We start from the raw sequence: 19,846 nt of genomic DNA, 5'->3' as shown, positions 1-19,846 counted from the left end.
GCGTGTTTTGATTGGCCGCCGCGCCTCCCGGCCCCGCTTCAGCGCTCGCCGCTGCCTCCATTTTGTCGGTAGAGACGAGAGGAGGAGGTCGGTTGAGACGTTGGGGTGGCCAGCAACTAGCTCGTCGGTGCTCGTGGGCTTCGCCCGTTCCGTGCCTCGTCTCTCCCTGGAAGGGGAGGGGGGCTTCGAAGCCGAGCAGAAGCCGCCGCCGCCGTAGTCCCGGGCTTGAAGTCGGTGAGTGGCGGCGGCGCGACGGGTGCGGCCATGTTGGCGGCGGCGCTCCCTATTGTTGGGGGAAGGAGGCGAGATCCGAGGCTGGGGGGCGCGGGCGGTCCGGAGGAGCGGGTTCCCGGGCCGGGCTCGAGGAACGCTGAGCGACTTGGAAGCCCAACCCCGTTGCGGAAGACCCGAACTTTCCGGGCTCGCTTTGGGAATGACTCAGGGTCTGGAAACTAATTTCTTTAGGGCGTTAAAACAGTCTGGAGGGGCCTCTCACCCTTTCGATAAGAGCTTCTTGCTTGGTAACTTGGTTTCTTGGACTATCGAGTGGAATCGCAAATGTTTAATGTTTATAATAGTGATTGTTTTTATATATTTAAGATGGGAAACTGACTGCTTGTTATGGCTTGTGAAACTTATTTTAAAACGGGGAGGAGTCAAGAGTTCATAACCAAAGGAAGCGCTGCGTGACGTAAACATGTTGGGAGAGGAGGCTCTGCTAAAACAGATACGTGATGTGTCTAAAGATTGGGAAATTCTAGTGGGACTTTAAAAACACTGTCTCTTTAGGAAACATTTTAAGCCCATTTCTTGGCATGACTGTAGAGGCTAACGTTTCCATGGTTTGACAACATTTTGGTCACTAAATCCATGTGAGACATTGTTCAGTAAGTAGCCATTTAAGTTTTTTCTGGAGTAAATATAAACGATCACTTTGTTTTTTAATTGAAATAATGAAGAAATCGTTGCTTTTCTAGCTAAGACTTCTCTCAAACTTGTGTGCTGAGGAGACTCAGATGTTGGCCTCAGCTCCTAGGCTGAACTCAGCAGATCGGCCCATGAAAACTTCTGTATTGAGACAAAGGAAAGGATCTATCAGAAAGCAACATCTATTATCCTGGGCGTGGCAGCAAGGAAGAGGACAGGTAGTGGAAATCCTGCAATCGGAAAAGCAGACTGAAAGGTATCAAAAACTCACTGTTGTAATGGGGCAGACATTTTATGATCAGATCAGATCAGATCAGTCGCTCAGTCGTGTCCGACTCTTTGCGACCCCATGAATCGCAGCACGCCAGGCCTCCCTGTCCCTCACCAGCTCCCGGAGTTCACTGAGACTCACGTCCATCGAGTCAGTGATGCCATCCAGCCATCTCATCCTCTGTCGTCCCCTTCTCCAAACCAGGATCTTCCCTGGTGGCTCAGATGGTAAAGCGTCTGCCTACAATGCAGGAGACCTGGGTTCAGTCCCTGGGTCGGGAAGATCTCCTGGAGAAGGAAGTGGCAACCCACTCGTTTTCTTGCCTGGAAAATCCCATGGACGGAGGAACCTGGTTAGGCTACAGTCCATGGGGTCGCAAAGAGTCGGACACGACTGAGCGACTTCACTCACTCACTCATTCTAGAGCTTCCCAGGTGGACTCCATGATAAAGAATCCACCCGCCAATGCACGAGACCCGGGTTAGATCCCTGGGTCGGGAAGATCGCCTGGTGGAGGAAACGGAAACCCACTCCAGTGTTCTTTGCTGGAGAATTCCATGGACAGACGAGCCTGGCGGGCTACAGCCCATGGGACTGCAAAAGGTTGGATGTGACTGAGCATGCACACGGGCACATCCTAAACAAATTGTTTTTAATGCAGTATTATTTAGATTTGTTGGTAAACTCATTTGTTTCTTAGGAAGGTAATAAAGGCTGTACATGTAATTAAGTGTGAACAGTATAGTGAAGCTAAAGAAGCTGAGCACATGAGTCTTCTTCAGGATATTTGGAGTTGCAAATTGGGGCCACTGAAGTTATGTACTACTTTGTGGAATTTCACTCAGTATTTTGTTTCCACTCACAGGTGACAAAGAAGCTGAAGATGGGTGGTGGAGAGAGGTATAACATTCCAGCCCCTCAAACTAGAAATGTTAGTAAGAACCAACAACAGCTTAGTAGACAGAAGACCAAGGATCAGAATTCCCAAATGAAGATTGTTCACAAGAAAAAGGAAAGAGGACATACTTACAATTCATCATCAGCTGCATGGCAGGCCATGCAAAATGGGGGGAAGAACAAAAATTTTCCAAACAATCAAAACTGGAACTCTAGCTTATCAAGTCCCACCTTACTTTTTAAGTCTCAAACTAATCAGAACTATGCCGGGGCCAAATTTAGTGAGCCGCCATCACCAAGTGTTCTTCCTAAACCACCAAGCCACTGGGTTCCTGTTTCCTTTAATCCTTCTGATAAAGAAATGATGACATTTCAACTTAAAACCTTACTTAAAGTACAGGTATAAAATGAGATAAAGTACTAACATTTAAACTTAGTCATATTTAAGGATAACTGGCAATTGTTCCAGACCAAATTCACTAGGGAATTAATCTGTAAAACTGATTAATGTAGAAAATATAATTAGACTTCATCTTAATTGTTTTATGTGCACTGTGATGGTAGAATCAGTACAGTTTAAAATAACTGAATTATGGATAATTGTATTTGATCTCTTCACTAGTATTCTCTATTGAGTGACCATATAAGTGAAACCATTCAAGTTTAGATTTGGGGAATGGTAAAGGAATCAACTTTTTATATTGCTTGTTGGGGGAAAATACTGAAGATTATCATTTCATGGGTCAGCAGATTGACTTGTTAAGATGGTAAATCTGATCATAAGCATCCAGTTAAAGACATACAGGGGTTGAAAACTATTTGAATCTTTGAGATGTTATTGTCCTAGAGACACCTAAATCAGTACACCTAAACCAGTAGTATGACAACAACCTGATGCACTGCCTAAAGAAAATGTGAATTTTTTTTTTTTTTTTAGAGAATAGTATTTTAATGAACTGTATGGTGGTGAATGTGTGAAGGGCACTAGGGGCTATTTAGAATGAAACAAGTATACCCCATTGGCCCTGTTATATGCAGTGGATAGGTGTCTGCCAACAAATGCACCAAAACCATTTTTTATAGAAACAGTATTTGGTGTTCAGAGTAGCTTTCAAAATACATTTTTGTATGATGGCACTGCACAAGCTATTCTGACAGTGATACAGCTTTAAATCATTCCTGCAAAGGTTTTTTAAAGTTGGGAGCTGTATAATGTGAAAGTTCTGCATACCTAGGAAAGAGCCATGTAAATATATGTAATAAAATTGTAGCATATGTAAAGTTTTGTTGGCATTTATCCTACAAAAATAGAATATTTTAGTACAAATTTGCTGAATTTAAGACATGGACTCTTAATACTATGGCCTAATTTTAAAGGTCAAAAAAAAAACCCCCACAAACCAACCTGTTTTTAAATTTTGCCCTTGTGCTGAAGTGCCAGTGTATGTATGTTATAACTGATCTTGCTGTAAACTATATTTCAAAGTAAATCCTAGTGTAAGAAGTTTTATATAACTGAAAAGGTTTTAAGCTGCTAAAACACTTGCTATTTTTGAGATGTGAAATGCAGTATGGGGTTATTTTTTTTCCTTAAACCCAAAGATTAACCTCCAACCTTAAAGATTCCTTTTGGCCTTCGACAGCTTGTGTAACCTGAGTATAGGGTAGAACGTCAGTGTATTTTTTTTTTCTTGTCAACAGGTGCAACCCAGGGGACCAACTTATTGCAAAAGATATAATTTCTTGCATAATACCTTGATAACATGTTTTGCTTACTTTAAACATGCTAATTAATTACAACAGCCATCCCAGTAGTAAAAGTAAAATGTGTGTATGGGGGGGGGTCTATTTTCTAATTTGGCAGCTTTTTTATACTTTTAAGCAGAATGGCTAAATTGTTTCTCCAAATAAATTGAGGTGAGATAGTACTGTCCAAGTCAAATGATGCTATCCTAAAAACAAGTTTTATATAGTACTTAATGTACATACATGAATTCGAAGCATGAAATTAAAAAATAAAATTGTTTCTTCCCCACTGGCTTGTTTTTATTGTATAGAAGCTGTTATGACTATTTGCATAATTAACCCCACTGAAATACAATAGAACCATTGGTTTTTAAGAAGCAACCCATTTGCTGACAAAGACTTGGATTAGCAGCTATACATTAAAAAGGGAACTGACTTCCTCTTTACAGCAGGGCTAACAGGAAAAGGCCATAGAATATTTCAGGAACTTACATAAAGCTCTTGAATTTATTTTACTCAGTAAAGCAGGTTTAATTGCCTAAGATGGCTTAGGTTTATAGAAAAAAAAAAAATAATTACTCAAATTGACAGGAACATTTGTGTTACCTATTTGTTAACATATAGTTTTCACAAGAGGACCTTGGGGAAAAAAGAACTATAACTGGCTTTCTAACGCATTCCAAAAGACAGGACAGCTTAAAGTAGTTTTAAGTTCCGCACTAAGCAGGCTGTGATGCCAGGGCCAGGCTGTCTTTTCGCACGCAAACTCTAACATCTGAGTGGTCACCTTTCTCCTGTGTCCCAGTGTAACTTCTGTGAGCAATAATGCCGACAACTGCCAAGTGCCCTTTGCGCTGTGCTGGAATCCACTGGACTGAACGGTCCTTATCCCAGGCATTAAGTTAGGTTTGATGTATACATATATATTCTAGATTTTTTGGCTTGGAATTGACTCAAGTGGTAAAAAATGTTCTTCACTACAAAAATTTTAATAGCTAAGGGTAACTTATACCTTAGATACAGAGTTATGGTTCGCCTACAAGTATGTTGACATCAATTTCCCAAATTGTTCTAAGAACCAAAAAGTTTAGCACTCATCTATCTTGTAGGGCTGTGGTCAGCAAAAGCATGAGCCTTGTCAGTGTTATAATTTAAATTTGTCATCTTTCTGATGGCAGCATATACAGTTCGATAGGATCTTCAGTCTATAACCTATCTTTACACTTAAGTTCTCTTCATCCCAGAAGCAAGCACAAGATGGAAAAAACCAAAGGGTTTTGGGTAAGTTTTCTAGAGTTTCTTTAACTATTCTCATAGGCAATTACTTTGTAAAATAAGTGGGATAAAGTACATCTCCAGCTTCTTACACAAATGAGGAAAGCCTACCCAGTCACAAATCTGTAAGGCAGAGCTAAACCTAAAAAAAAAAAAAAAAAAAAAAAAAAAATTCAAGATTTTTTGGATCCTTGACCAGTTTTATTTCATTATCTAGCATTCAGAGATGTGCTCTACAAAAAACTAGACACAAAAAGGCCTTTTACTTCTTTACAAACTACTCTGTCAATTATCAATCAACGTACACACCTTGCTTTTTAGGCCAAATATTAAAAGAATCCCACCTTTAACATAAGGGTGAAACAACTGTTAGGAATACAGAGGAACAACACAATGAACATCACCAACACTGCTAAAGGAGGGACAAAGGGAAAACCCAAAAGGAGCCTTTTCCACAGCAGCTAGCCATGTTTTACAGATAGGTAACAGTGGTTGTGAAGAGGTTGCTGACTTCATTTATCAATGAGGACAGTTACACCTGGGACTCCAGGTGTAAAAAGCTTTGACAGACCTCTTAGTTGAACTCTCTTACTCCTGAGCTACCACTGTGCTGTTCAAGTTCACAGCCTCCCCACTTCAAAATATCTCAGGATCTTAAGAATGTTCAAAATGCAACACAACGTGATTGAAATCTGGAAAGCTCGATTGGAAGGTGAGTGACAGCTGCTGTCAACAGCTGATCCTGGGTTACATTTAACCTCTTCATCCAAGAAAGTTGCAAAAAACTTTCAAATTCAATTATGTTCATACATCTATTAAATCTTGCAAGTGAATTCTAGATTCCATTGTATTAATTAAGTTATTAAATTTACCCATTTGATTTAAAAAGATGAACCAAATGAAAAACCATGGACACTTAACTAGTATCTGCCACTTACTTGCTGTGTGGGCTTGTGCAAGTTTGAAATATTAAAAAATGAAGCAGGGGTAAAAATACCTCCATTTCACATCTCCTTTAGATGTATTCTGCTATATTTTCAAAATCTTTATAAAGGCTTAAACACTTTTGTATTTTTAGGTGAATAACTTTAGATAAAAAGTTTTAAATGCAGCAGAAATAAGACAAAAATATAATATGCAAGTGATGAAATCAATGTATAGGTAAACTGCACATCCTAATGAGGAACTAAGGAATCCAAAACATTTTGTGATACTACAAAAGTTATTTATTCACTATACACAGAACATGTCCCCTATAAAATGTACATGTAAATCACTAAAAAGTATAATTTGGTGAACATTTTCTCAATTACAGAACATACTAAATCAGTTGGGAATTAACAGCTCTCTGTCTGCCTCAAAATAATCTTAATTATAGCACCCAGAGTCTCCTTTACAGCTGATGCAAAGTTAAATACTTATTTTGGGGATTGTTGCCTAATGTGGTTGAGGAGGCAGAGTTAACAATTAAATATAACTCTAGTATATTACAGTCACTGCACAATAAATCAGTTTATTACAGATTAAAACATCATTTTTTCATTATTTGTATTAATGGGATGCAAACAAATACTGGATACTTTTAAATGGCAAATAACCACAAAATTGCTTCTTTGATAGTATATTGGATTTTATAATTACATAGGATATAAATGGTGTAAAATATTGTTATAATACACCTCAAACAAGACAATGAGGCCACACTGTTATGATTCACTAGATTGTGCTCAGTAGACATTTACTGAATAAGTGAGTTTTATCTGTTTTTCTCCCCAATTACCCAGTACAATTTTTGGGGCATACTAAGGGCTCAGTAAATGTTTGCTGTATATACTGACTAGGAAAGAGGTGAGAAGAGATGGACCCTCTTAGCTGGATGTCAAGTATCATAATTGGAATTTACGAGGGAGCGTGTTTAAGGAAGATGTAAACCACATATGGCATACAAGGAAACTCAGATGCCAACAAAGCAAAGCATTAGCAGAAAACACTGGCACTGGAATAATAAACAAAGGCAAGATTTCCCAATAGCAAAAATAGAACTGACTTTTTTAAGAGATAACCAAGTTTATATTGGACCATACCTTTTCTCACCCAATTCACTTTGAGACAGACCAATAGAGGCACTGTAAGAGACTATGGCTGTCTTCCTTGATATTCAGACATCCTGGTTTCCAATAATTTAACATGGACCTGTTACCCACGAATCAGTATAAACCTATTCAGATTTAGGGATTAGTTTCCACAAGTACAAAGTTGAATTTCCTTTTATTTGTCCTAAAATGCTTACTTTCAAACTTGAAGGGACTTCAAATATTCCATGTAGTTTCCATAACATTCTTTTATCTTTTCAGACCAGAGTCAAAATATTCGTACAGTATTCATACTGCAGCACCTTCCACCCACCCTTTGGTCGCTTGAACTGCCCTTCTTTGGTTCTTTTTCCGCTTTCTCAGATCTTTCTTGAAGTGTAGTAAGCAGAACTGTACTGGGTATTCCAGCTGCAGTTTGGTCTTAAATAAAAGAAGGATGTTTGTCAGTTTGGTTTTTCTTTATTCTTCTCTGTGGTATACAGGATTTTGTTAGTTGAACTGGATGTAGCAGCTTACAGGGCCAAATTTTCAAGAGAATAGTATAATAGTTCCCAGGTCTTTTTCCTGGGTTGTAACTTAAGAGCTCACACTCTATGTAGCACCTTTCCTTTCTTAAGCATTATCTGTCATTATTCTTCTTGTTTACTTGGCTTCAAAAAAAAAAAAAAAAAAAAAAAAAATGCAGAGAGATCTTAAGTAAAAAGAGAGGTGAACTGTCAGCTCTCACTTGAGTCTTGATATGTTCTACTCCAATGCTGGGTTGTGCCAGACACACAGTACATACTCAGTAATTATGCACCTATGTAACCCAACATTAAAGCCCTCTGTAAGGATCCTCAAGTATCAGGAGGATCCCTATCATGGGTTCAACTATAAAATAGTCCCTTTGAAGCCATGTTAAACATGTCACTTATTTAGAAATAACATAAAGTTCTCAAGAAAGTCTAAAAATAAGTGACACATCAGGCCTTCTAATTCTATATGGACTGAGAACAATTTCAATGGGTTATTTCCTCAATCTACTCTATTTATAGTCCACTAAAAAAAAAAAAAAAAAATCATCTAAGGATCAGGCCTGAGCTCAAATCCTGGATCTGCCTTTTATAGCTTTTCCTTTGTGCCTCAGTTTATCATCTGTGACATGGAGAAAATAAAAGTATCTTTCTTACAGGGTTCATGATAAGTAAATGAATTAATACATAAAACTTTAGAACAGTGTCTGGCACATCATAATAAATATCAGCTATACTTGTTCTCATTATAAAGCTAGAACTCAGACCACAAAACACCTAAACCAGTTCCCCACAGTGATTATCACTTAACATTAAGTGCTCACCAACACTGAACGCAAAAATATATTAAATCATGCCATAAACATAAGGCCCAATCCATCTTGTTCAGGATGGGGACGAGTAGAATTATTGGTCCATCTAATAATGAAAATATAAACTTAAAAATCTGACTCAAATTTCATTTTAATGCATATCTTAATACAAGTAACCTAAGTTATTTAACCCAAGGGGTTTAATATGCAATCATGAAACAACTTTTGAAATTACAGTTAAGTACTATGTAAAAGATGTACCTTTCTGGCAAGTTCTATCATTTCCAAAGTAAAAGTTGTGCCTAGTGCAACACTGATTTAAAATACTCCTAAATCTACAAAGAACTGTTTCCACTGTTATTTTAGAATCTCATTCAAAACTATAATAATTCCAGTTAATCATTATTTCCTTCATTTTGTTTTTATTATAGCATGTTTGCTTAATTTACAGCAAGCAGAAAATAAGCTGGGTCTTGTTTTGATCCAAACATTGATGTTTTAAAGGTTGTACACAATATTTGTTAAAAAGAACATATAAAAATACCTTTTTAGAAGCTTCTATAAGAAAGAAAATACAAAGTTTAACCCCACAACTTTCCTCTTTGCTAGAACTGCGAACTACTGCTACAGTTTTAAATAGACTTTTTGTTTAAACTATACATCCAGGAAAATCTAAAAAAATTAAAGAAACGTGCATATAAATGATTGCATAGCAGAACATGAACATTAACTGCAAACAGTAAAGAAATGAGTTAGAAATACTATCAAATATACAAAGGTTCTAGAATCAATCCTTGAAACACATTCCACAAACAGTATTTAAAAACCACCTTTTGTTCTTTACAGGCAAGGCCTAGATCTCTAAAACCAAAACTGAAAAAAGTAATCCTCTAAAAGGGATAGTTTCCCCACAACATTTCTTACTTATGCCTGTAAGCAAGCAATCTAAAATTTTAAAGATGCTAGCTTTTACTCTGAAATGAGACTGGACATATCAAGTCACTTTTTATTGCCCCCACATGATATCACAGAGAGATGTTAGAAATTTTTATAAAGAGTAGGGTATTATTCTCTTATTTTTATCAGGTACTATACTGATAATCAATCATAAACTCAAAGAGATGTGACTTTCTTGAAATTAATTTTTTCCAAAGTTATTTTAAATCTCATGGCACCAGAGAAATCACTTAGAATGGGAGTGTTGTTTTTTAACTTGCCTCACGTTAAACTGAGGTGTGAAGAACAAGCTTCCTTCATAAAGAGATGGGCACATTTTGATACAAATGCACACACCAAGTGCTTTAAGCATCAAAATTCAGTCCTCTTACACTATGCACACTCACAAACAAATCCTCCTTTGAAACACTTTACTTGCTTTTAACAGCAGTAAGAAAACTATGCAATATTATGGTCAACAACGCTCCTTAAAGTAACTACATAAGAGCTTTCTTTTCCCCTTAAAATTATTTCTGCCATCATCAACCTGCCCAAATTTTAAGGTGAGTTTTTCCGACGTTTGTATGGTTCCAAATCTTCATAGAAACCAGGAAAGTGAAGGCTCCTTGTTTCAAACAGTCTGCCTGAAAATGCTACTTAACCCACTTGTCATTTTCCAAGACAGTGGGGGTTAACAAAAGAACTATTCCACACTGTGCCATAAATTATCATCACGGGCCTAGACATCTGGACAAGACAAAAAGGTCCACCCTGAACCTAAATGTGTCTGGTCAGTCAGTGTTTACTGTGGCTACAACTTCACTTTTTATCATTCTATCTTATTAGCAAGCTACATTTCTAGGTTAACAGTTCTACCAAATATGGATATGAAAGTTTATTTTTAATAAGACAATGTTGCAAATTATGGTCAACCAACATCTTTTCACCAATACTTCAAGCATAAAAAATGAGAATCTTTACAAAAATATACAGAGACACCACGAATTGGTAGCTGCCCATAACATTAAACAAACTGGACTCTTAAGAGTGGCTTCTCAACAGCATATCATTTTAATTATAACCATTGCCTGGTACAGGGAAAACTGACAAGTGTTTTTTAAGCATCATTGCAACATTGTATTCCTGATAATTTAAGTAAACCAAACTATGAGTAAATGAATGATACATGCCTAAAAATATCATGGTTTATACTATCAGTGGCCACTGGACTTAGGACTAGTCCAAGACCTTGACCTAGATTTTGACCTAGACCTAGACTGTGATCTTGACTGAGATTTGGATCTAGGTGGTTCTTTTTTCCTTGATTCCTTTTCATATCTTGAGCCAGACTTATAATGTGTTTTGGAATCTGTTTTAGAGGTGCCTCTAGTTTTGGTGTGAGATGCAGACCTAGAACGTGATTTAGCCTTCATTTCTTTCTTGGGCTGGGACTTGGACCGTGATCTTGAATTGGATTTAGATCTTGAAAAAGATCGATTTCGGTGTTTGAATCTTTCAAAACAGAGGAGAAATACAATTAGAGTAAAAATTAGATTCTATATTAATCAAATTTGTTTTTAGAGCAAAAGTTCACTCTGAAATTGAAAAATGTATCAAGTCTTGTTCAAAGCAAAGTTATTTACCTATCATTGTCGGAATGGCTTCTGCTACGCCGTGGTCTTCCAGTCGGTCTACTGCTAAAAAGTACATCAGAAAAAGCAAACAGTGACACATGTCTATTTATAAGTTTCTAATTAAAAAAGTGAACCATAAAACTTTTAAAAATAAAGTAGTAAAAATATTTTAAGTCTCAATGAAGCATACAATATACATAATTAAAAAGTATACAAAAAGATTAAAAAAATTAAAGACTAACAAAGGTTTTCTAACAGATCACTGTGGTACACATCACTTACTTTCTAGGACTATAAGATCTTCTATAGTTGTAATCAAAGGACCGACTTCTTGATCTTCTTCTGTCATAACTTCGGCTTCTAGAACGTCTGTATCTGTCATAATCATCATAGCGTGAAGAACTATACACATTCCTCCCTTCCTTGGCTTTCATCTGATTTGGAGCTATGAAACAGAAGGGAAATATTTACAAACATTAAAAATGTAGTATTTAAGCCTTCAAATTATAGGATAATTTCCTGTATCACTTTCCCTTTTGCCCCCAAATCTTTGTCAAGGCTAACTGTGAATATCTTGGAAAAAGTATTTATTTTCAAGCAAGGCTATTAGGAGATGGTTTTATGTTAAAAATGATACTCTCAAATATCTCAATTTTTTTCCCCCCCAAAGACCTCTCACATCTAGTTTGTTGTCCAAAATAAGCCACCTACTTCAACATTAGGAAAATATTTTTAAAATTCCAAATTAAAACACAAATGACTTTTGAACCACATGCTAATTTGGAGCAATCTCACCATAGTTTCCATTCATCTGGAACACAATTAACAATGACAAAATACTTAACGGTGGCCTATGAACAATATGTAGTGTCAAAATGCAACAACATACATTTAATTACATAGTTCTGAGAAACCACGACAAAGAAAACTAACACTTGCTGAATGCCTTGGTGGTGGCTTAGTCACTAAGTTGTGTCTGACTCTTGTGACCCCATGGACTGTGGCCCGCCAGGCTCCTCTGTCCATGGGATTCTCCAGGCAAGAAAACTGGAGTGGGTTGCCATTTCCTTCTCCAGGGGATCTTCCTGACCCAGGAATCGAACCTGCGTCTCCTGCACTGCAGGCAGATTCTTTACCAACTGAGCTATGAGGGAAGCTGAATGCCTTAGACATACCCATATCCTTGGACAGGCCTCAATCCGTTCATTAGCCTCATTTGATCCTATGAAGCAGATTTACGTATACTTTACGTATGTGTGTATGAAGGTATAAATAATACAGTGACTACCCAGGAACCTATCATCCAACCCAAGAACTAGAGAATAACCAATAGCTTGTATCTACCTAAGTGATCCTCTCTTCAGTAACTATTTTAATCTCTACTTTTTACTATCTTGCTTAAGATAACGTAAAGGTTAAGACAGAATTTAAACCCAGGTCCATCTGACTGCAAAGCCTGTACTTCTGCCTTACTGGCATGCAGCCAACACCTGGTGTATGCCTGCATTAACAAAAATCAAGTACTAATAACAGCATCTATTCTAGGTTTAATCTAGATACTCTTTCCCAGTCTGTCAACTTCTACAGCCACCTACATAATTACTCAGTATACCATGATGAAGGGAAATGGCTCAAAAGAACCAGAACTTTACAAATTTTATTCCTTTCAATTACACAATCAGTGTATTAAACATGCCCTAACTGATAATAATGATCCACTTTCTTAGAGTCCAAACATACTTCAGGGATTCTGATCAATGCATTCTAAATCCTTATGTCTACCTTGAAATTCTGCAAAGTATTCAAGAATTCCCCCAAACTACTGTTTTCGGTTTTGAACAGATAAGACATATTGCACAAATATTTCCAAGAAGCATTCCCAAAACAGTGTCTAAGTATGATGTGTTTTACATGTATTAGACATAAGAGTCCTGATACTTACTCTTTCGATCCCCCTGTGCAAACTGTATTTCAATTTGGCGTCCACAAATCCACTTTCTGTCCAAATTATGTAAAGCATCTTCAGCATCACGAACATCCTCAAATGTGCTAAATGTTAAGGGGCTTGGGAAGTTTTGCAAACTTTGATAATGAATGAGTTCAGTTGGTAAGTCTGGAACAATTCGCAATCTCTCAACATTATTCTAGAAAATCAAGACCCCACTAACTAGTTGGTTGATTCAGCTATAAACACTTCATCGTATTAAAGCACTTGTGCTAAGTTTGAAAACACATGTGAATGAATACATATTATAAAGTTAAAATTGATATAAAGTCTGTTATAGCTGAACTACCAAGTAATCCCATCAGGATTTTCCTGTTTTAAGAATTTTACGGAAAAAGACAAAATAGAAAAACAAATGCCAATTTTATGTTGTATGCCAAAACAAAAATTTCTTAAAATAAAACCAAAACTGTTTTTCATATTTTTGTTTCAAATGAAAAAAAAATGCCAATAGTTCTTGTGTAAGCAAGCGGAATATACAAGAAATGAAAAGCATTAACCTCAAATTAATCTTGCTATTTTTTCAGACATATCTATAACCGATTATTTCATGTAGCTGTCTTACCATATACCACACTGAGAAGACTGATATGCTAGCCACTTGCAGTTATCAAGACAGAAATCAAGCAATACTAAAGACATCACTATACCAGAAGCACATTACATCCATGCACAGACTATAAAAGTATGCTGTCAAGAAATTACAGACCATTTCTAAAGATTCCTGGACTAGAAAGCCCTAACCATGACACTAAACATAAAGCTCCCCATGAGGAAATGGGTTTGGGACTGGTTTTCAATTTAAGAATTTCAAGATAATACTTATAAGCCCAAAGCAGGAATTGCTGGTACCCAGCTTTTGATCTGAGAGGCCAAGTTGCCTTGTTCTCCCCAGTCAATGTAAGCTTTACAAAATTCTGCTAGCCAAATTTAGTTCCTTTCCTAAAACCACCATTCTAATAGAAGCCAAGCACATATTGAGAGCAGTGTTTAACAGGAAAGCTTCTCAAGTGGACCTAGGCTAGGTCTGCGTGTGGATTTTCATTCTGTACTAAAATTCACTGTTCTAACTTGTCCATTTCTATTTCTTAAATTTAAGAGCAGTGCAGATCTTAAGTGCTGATTAAAAACATCCCAAAGTGATACAGTCCCTTCAAGACTGATACTAATATTCTTACTCCAGAGACTAAAAGGTCTGTCTCACTATATTTGCTATTTTTTGTTCTGAAAGGACTTAAGGACCACAGCAGGGTCCCAGTTCTCTTTTCCTGAGGCTATTATGTGTAGTGAAGGAGAGATTTTCTCAAGTCTTAAATCATGAGGCTTTCATCATGAAAAGACAAAGGTTGATGGGAAGTTTACAGCCTGGAATACTATAACCAAATACTCCTCCAGGTTAATGCAGTTGGGCTCTAAAGTAATTGAAAAGAACAAGTCCATTTAATGGTATACTACTTTGAGACAAAATAAAGGATTTAGACCATGAAGCATAAAAGTTATTAATGAGAGCCAATCACCATCAGAGGCTACCCTCAAAAACAGAACCCTGGGTTGGATGAACCACGGTAAGGCTCTACCTTACCAGTTAAGAGATGGTTAGTTGGGAATGGGGTCAGATAAAAAAGAGAACGACAGCAAAGTCAAATATTCTGATGCTAGTTATGGAGAAATTTATACTCAAGGTCTTTGCAAAATCCTGATACCCATTTTTAACTATTTTAAGACCATAGAAAGATTTTATATATATATAAAAAGCTATAATTTGCCTTGAGGTTCCTTTGAGTAACTACTCCTCTGGCTCAAGTATCACATACTCCTGAGTCAAACTGCTGATCCTGGTTCCCAGGCCACCCCCAAACCAGGTAAAATCAGCTAAACACTCTAAGCCAGAATACACTGCTACTTAAAACAAACAAACAAACAAACAAAAACAAGCCAGATATACCTCTTATCCTGTCTGTAACAGAGCTTTGCAACCAATTCTCACAACTGTCCTTGAGCAGAGGCCCTGTAGGAGTCGCAGCTCTGGGCATTTTCCCTAAGTCACTCTAAAACTCTGCTAAGTTTCCAGAGAATCGCTGAATGTAAGCAGTAAGAATTTAAGTACACAGCCCAAACTTTTGCTGTCACAAGATGATCTCACAGAAGGAAATAATGTCACCTGAGACTCGGGGCCAGGGAACAATTTCCCATAGATCCTGATTAGTGCTTATAACAAGGATAAGGCTTTCTGCAGCCATTCTGGGACAACTGATCATATGTGCTAAAGCATTCAGGGCCACCAGGTCTCACAGAACTAAGCTTTAGATATTAGAAGAATGTGTGTGCCACTAGCATTCCCTTTAAAAATCTATAAACAGATAGTATCCCTAGTGGACATGACCTTCTAAGACCACCAGAGCAGTTTCTAAGTAATCCCCAGTGCATGCACCCGTGTCCCCTTTAAGCATGCCTCTGTGGAGTTAGTTTGACTCCAGAACCTCATGCCACTCCAAGAGCTCTGCCTGCCACCCTATGGCACCTGACCACCTGGTCCAAAACAGAAATATGCTGAATTTAAGCTTAACAATATTATATCCTGGTACACTTTAACTTGACAAGCTGAGAGAGAGTGCATTTATACAAGACCACATCACAACATCAAAAGCCCACAAAAATCAAGTTACAGGTTTTGTCCCTAAACCAAACCGGAAAAATTTTGAAAATTAACTGCTTACGAAACATTAGGGAAAAAAAGAAAAAGAAAAAAAAAAAAAACAGAAAAAAAAACAAAAAACAAGGAAAATAGTTATTCTGTAGGATACATCAGGTATGACTCCTTTAATCTTGGCCATCATTCAACTTCATCTTGACCTTTAACTCTTTAAGTGCTTGTCAGAAGGACTTGTCATGAGATGCTTGGCCAAATATGACAGATGGCTTTATCTTTAACTTTGAAAAACAACCTTTTCCCCCTTTTGTAGATAAAGCGAGGCTTTGTCTCCCATTAGGCTTGTCCTTCTTCCAGCTTTTCTTTATATTTTCTTTTCCCAAACTCTCCCTTCTCTTCAAGCCTGATCCTTAAGAGGTCTTTGGCTTGTCTACTTGCCTTAAGTGTTGAACTCTACTCTAAAGGTTCTTTCATGCTTTCTCTTTGGGGTCGCCATTAACTGTACAGCTTTACATTCTCTGAGGTAACAACAGAGGACAGCAAATTAGGGGACAATATTAAAGAAGCTTACCTCATTGTTATTATACAATTTGTTTTTGATCAAGTGATTCAAATTAACAAACAAGAATACCAAACTTTAATTGCTAAGCACAAGAACATATTAACCTTTAATTTGAGTTACATTGGAGGTGGTAGAGTGTATTCAAATTTAAATCACATATTATAATTGATTTGAGTTTCAGCAGCATGAATGGGAATTTAAATATTTACTCTTTTTGGATTAACTTTAAGAAATAGTAAGAACAATGTGAGTCAGAATTAAGTTAGAAAAAAATTGAAGACAAAACATTAGAGGACCCAAAAAAAAAAAAAAAAAAAAAAAAAACACACCAAAAAAACTACTTTTTAGATGTTACCTCTTACAAAAACTTGAATTTCAAACTTCAACACCCCTCACTAATCAGCCATCTGAAGAAAGGATATTGAACATATGCAAATCCTCTTGGACGGCGAGTGTAGAAATCAAGTGGAACATACACATCAACTATAGGACCATAACGACCAAATTCCCGACGTAAATCTTCAGACCTAAAAACATCATAAAAAGACGCCAAATTTTTATGTTCACTCTTTTAATAGTTTCTTTGTAAGAAATAGGTTTCTTTCTGTACTATTTTAAATAATGAAAGGGACTGTGCTATGTTCCTGGGTGACCTGAAACAAACAGGGAGAGCCAACTATAAAAATATACAACATGTATCTTTTTGAGAAAGGACAGCCAGAATCCATGATTTTGGAACATAATAAAGGAGCTGGTAATAAAACCTACTAGTGTTTTACATCAACAGGAAAACAAGACATTTAAGGAAACCTGATTACAACTTAATCTTCACTGCTTTTATCCACAGCCTTCATTAACTTTTCATAAAAAGTATAGTTAACATTAAACTGTATACAAGTATTGCTAATTAAAAAAAAGTATTAAAGCAACTCCAGTATTCTGAAAAATATCAAGCACTTTTTTTAGCCCCCAATTTTAGCGACAGGGTTACACACTTAGTAACAGGTAAATATGGTTTGAAGATTAAAAGACAAATATATAAAATTTCTCAATAAATGTCAATATGACACAAAGGGGAAAATTTCCTAGAAGCTAGAGTAAATTACTATTGCTTACTTTCCCTACTTAAAAGTTAAGACAGAAAAATCACACAAGGCTACCAAAATGGTGTGTGTGTGTGTGTAGAGAGGTTACTTGTGAAACCGTAAATCTGGTAACATCTCTTCCAAAAAATTCTGACTGCAACTCCAAGCAATTAAGGGAATTGGCGAGAACAAAGGGACGGTCCAGATTAATCCAATTTAGCTATCAACGCCCTAATGGTAGAAGCTTCCTAAACCTCCGTTTTCAAAGGGTGATCGGCATTTCCCGGAAAAGGGGAAGGACTATTTCGTACCGTCTCACTGGGAGAATTTTTTTTTTATCTCTAATCAACATCCCTTTTCTCCAAACATCTCCAACACCAAAAGAAAAAAATAAAAGAGGGACAAATATAACACAGCAAAAAGGGTGGCAAATGCTACGCCACACTCCCCCCCGCCCCGATCCCGTTATTCTACTGCAAAGCAATTTTAACTAAAAAAAAAAAAAAAACAAAAACAACTTGTGGGGCGAGGGGGCGTGCACCCCAAAGAACGTTAACTTCAAATCAATGGGGAGCTGATGATCGGCGGAGACCCGAGACTGGAACCGGAGAGAGACAGCGGGGAGGAAGGCTCCCCTCGATCTGCGGAGGGGGAGGGGGCCGAAACCCGCGCCACGCGGGCCGCGCTCCCGCGACCGCCTGGGAGGATCAGCGGCCGCCGCCCTCGCTCCCACGCGGCGGTTGAGCCGGCGGCGCGGCCTAGTTCGGGCCCGAAAGCCCGCGCGGTACCCGCCATCTTCACCCCTTCCCCTCCCCCCGACCCAGGCCCCATGCGTCGCCGCACCGGTCTTCCCCGACCGCCTGCGGCCTCCCCTGTACATACCTGGTATCGTCGGCCACGTTCCTCACGAAGAGAGACGTGTTGGGGGGGCGCAGGTACCGGGACATGACGCCGGCGTTGAGTCTCCGCAGGGACACTAACGGGCTCAGCAAACCGTCCGCAGCTTCGGCGCCGGATCCTCCACAGACACACACACACAGCCAGAGGGCTCCGCTACAGCGACCGCCTCTTCTCGCGAGACTTCACTCCCGCCCCCCCACCCCCTCCCCTCCTACCTGGGCTCCACGCCGGGACCTGCAACGGTTCTTTCCCGCGAGATCTCTAGGCGTGCGCCTGCGCACACGGGCGGCCGGAGTACGTGCCGCAGCCTCGGTCTCATTCATTGGTTTCTTGAGCTACCTCCCCCTTTGCCCGCAGCCCGCTCTTTCTTTCTTTAAGGCTTTATTTTCCCGCCTTTTCCTGCCTTGCGTCGCTTTCCCCTCTCCTTCACCCCTCCCCCCCGTAAGTCAGGAAGCAGATGTTTGAACTTGTGCGCCGTACTGTACAGTCGTTACAAATTGGACAGAGTTTTAAATGTTATAATTCGGAGAGACAGGCCTTTTTTTCCTGTCTGGTCCACGTTATGTCCTCCTGGCTTTCATTAGATCGCTGACCTGCAAGAGAAGAACTTACGGCCTCTCTGGTATTAGTGTGAGAGGAAAGGAGGTGTGTGTCCTTGCAGAGAGATCGGCCTGCCTCTCCAGTGCTTTTGGCCGGCTCACTCCCTGAGCGCCTTTGCCCAGGTGGCCCCTAGCCACCACCATTCTTGGTCGTTTTCCCTCCTCTTATCCACGCGGTTTCCTCCCCATGAAAGGCTGTTCCTACCAAAATGGGAGGCAAGCCTCACATCTTAGTCGCCATTGTCATCTACACCGTCTCTGTTGCTAACAGCTTCCTGAGTGTGCTTTGTTCCTGTATTGCAGTGTTTCTGCAACTTTTTGGTCTCAGAACTTCACACTCTTTAACAGATTATGGGAAGACTTCAAAGAGGTTTGTTTATGTGGGTTGTGAAAGTGAAAGTCGCTCAGTCGTGTCTGACTCTTTGCGACCCTGAATTTTCCAGGCCAAAATACAGGAGTGGGTAGCCTTTCCCTTCTCCAGGGGATCTTCCCAACCCAGGGATGGAACCCAGGTCTTCCGAATTGCAGGTGGATTCTTTACCAGCTGAGCCACAAAGGGAAGCCCAAGAATATTGGAGTGGGTAGCCTATCCCTTCTCTGGCGGATCTTCCCGTCGCAGGAAATGGAACCGGGGTCTCCTGCATTGCAGGCAGATTCTTTCCCAACTGAACTCTCAGGGAAGACATGTGGGTTATAGCTATTAATATTTACTGAACTTAGAACTTAAAATGGAGAAAGTTTTGACACAACACACGAGCACATATCCCACCATCCTTCATCACATATCTTGTAGCCTCTGGGGAACTGCAATTGTGAGAGACTGGACATGAAAGGGCTTCCCTGGTGGCTCAAATGGTAAAGAATGCGCCTGCAATACGGGAGACCTGGGTTCCATCCCTGGGTTGGGAAGATCCCCTGGAGAAGGGAATGGCAGCCCACTCC

General features: G+C 38.9%; 2 protein-coding genes across 10 annotated transcripts; one reads left to right on the top strand and one right to left on the bottom strand.

Moving 5' to 3' along the window:
* The first annotated feature begins 60 nt into the window (after positions 1-60).
* On the top strand, positions 61-4,130 carry PNRC2 (proline rich nuclear receptor coactivator 2). Its single transcript, XM_025278738.3, has 3 exons — positions 61-234; positions 978-1,183; positions 2,064-4,130. The coding sequence occupies exon 3, from the start codon at positions 2,082-2,084 to the stop codon at positions 2,499-2,501; it is 420 nt and encodes a 139-aa protein (XP_025134523.1). The 5' UTR covers positions 61-234; positions 978-1,183; positions 2,064-2,081; the 3' UTR covers positions 2,502-4,130.
* Positions 4,131-7,365: 3,235 nt separating this feature from the next.
* On the bottom strand, positions 7,366-18,648 carry SRSF10 (serine and arginine rich splicing factor 10). 9 transcript variants are annotated; one of them, XM_025278737.3, is made up of 7 exons: positions 18,288-18,493; positions 16,743-16,847; positions 13,046-13,149; positions 11,386-11,548; positions 11,113-11,166; positions 10,880-10,981; positions 7,366-7,629 (listed from the first exon to the last, which is right to left on the bottom strand). In XM_025278737.3, exons 1-7 carry the CDS (start codon positions 18,350-18,352, stop codon positions 7,569-7,571), a joined length of 654 nt encoding a protein of 217 aa, XP_025134522.1. In that variant the 5' UTR covers positions 18,353-18,493; the 3' UTR covers positions 7,366-7,568. The 9 variants fall into 9 exon arrangements, with proteins under 9 accessions (XP_025134522.1, XP_006078028.1, XP_006078027.1 ...); XM_044938125.2 differs by lacking the exon at positions 7,366-7,629 and adding an exon at positions 18,521-18,648 and having other exon boundaries at positions 8,939-10,981; positions 18,288-18,423; XM_006077966.4 differs by lacking the exon at positions 10,880-10,981 and having other exon boundaries at positions 11,113-11,163; positions 18,288-18,492.
* Positions 18,649-19,846: the final 1,198 nt, after the last annotated feature.

Source organism: Bubalus bubalis, chromosome 2 (assembly GCF_019923935.1).
Source record: "Bubalus bubalis isolate 160015118507 breed Murrah chromosome 2, NDDB_SH_1, whole genome shotgun sequence".
NCBI lineage: Eukaryota > Metazoa > Chordata > Mammalia > Artiodactyla > Bovidae > Bubalus > Bubalus bubalis.
This window is presented reverse-complemented; position numbering and strand designations above follow the sequence as displayed.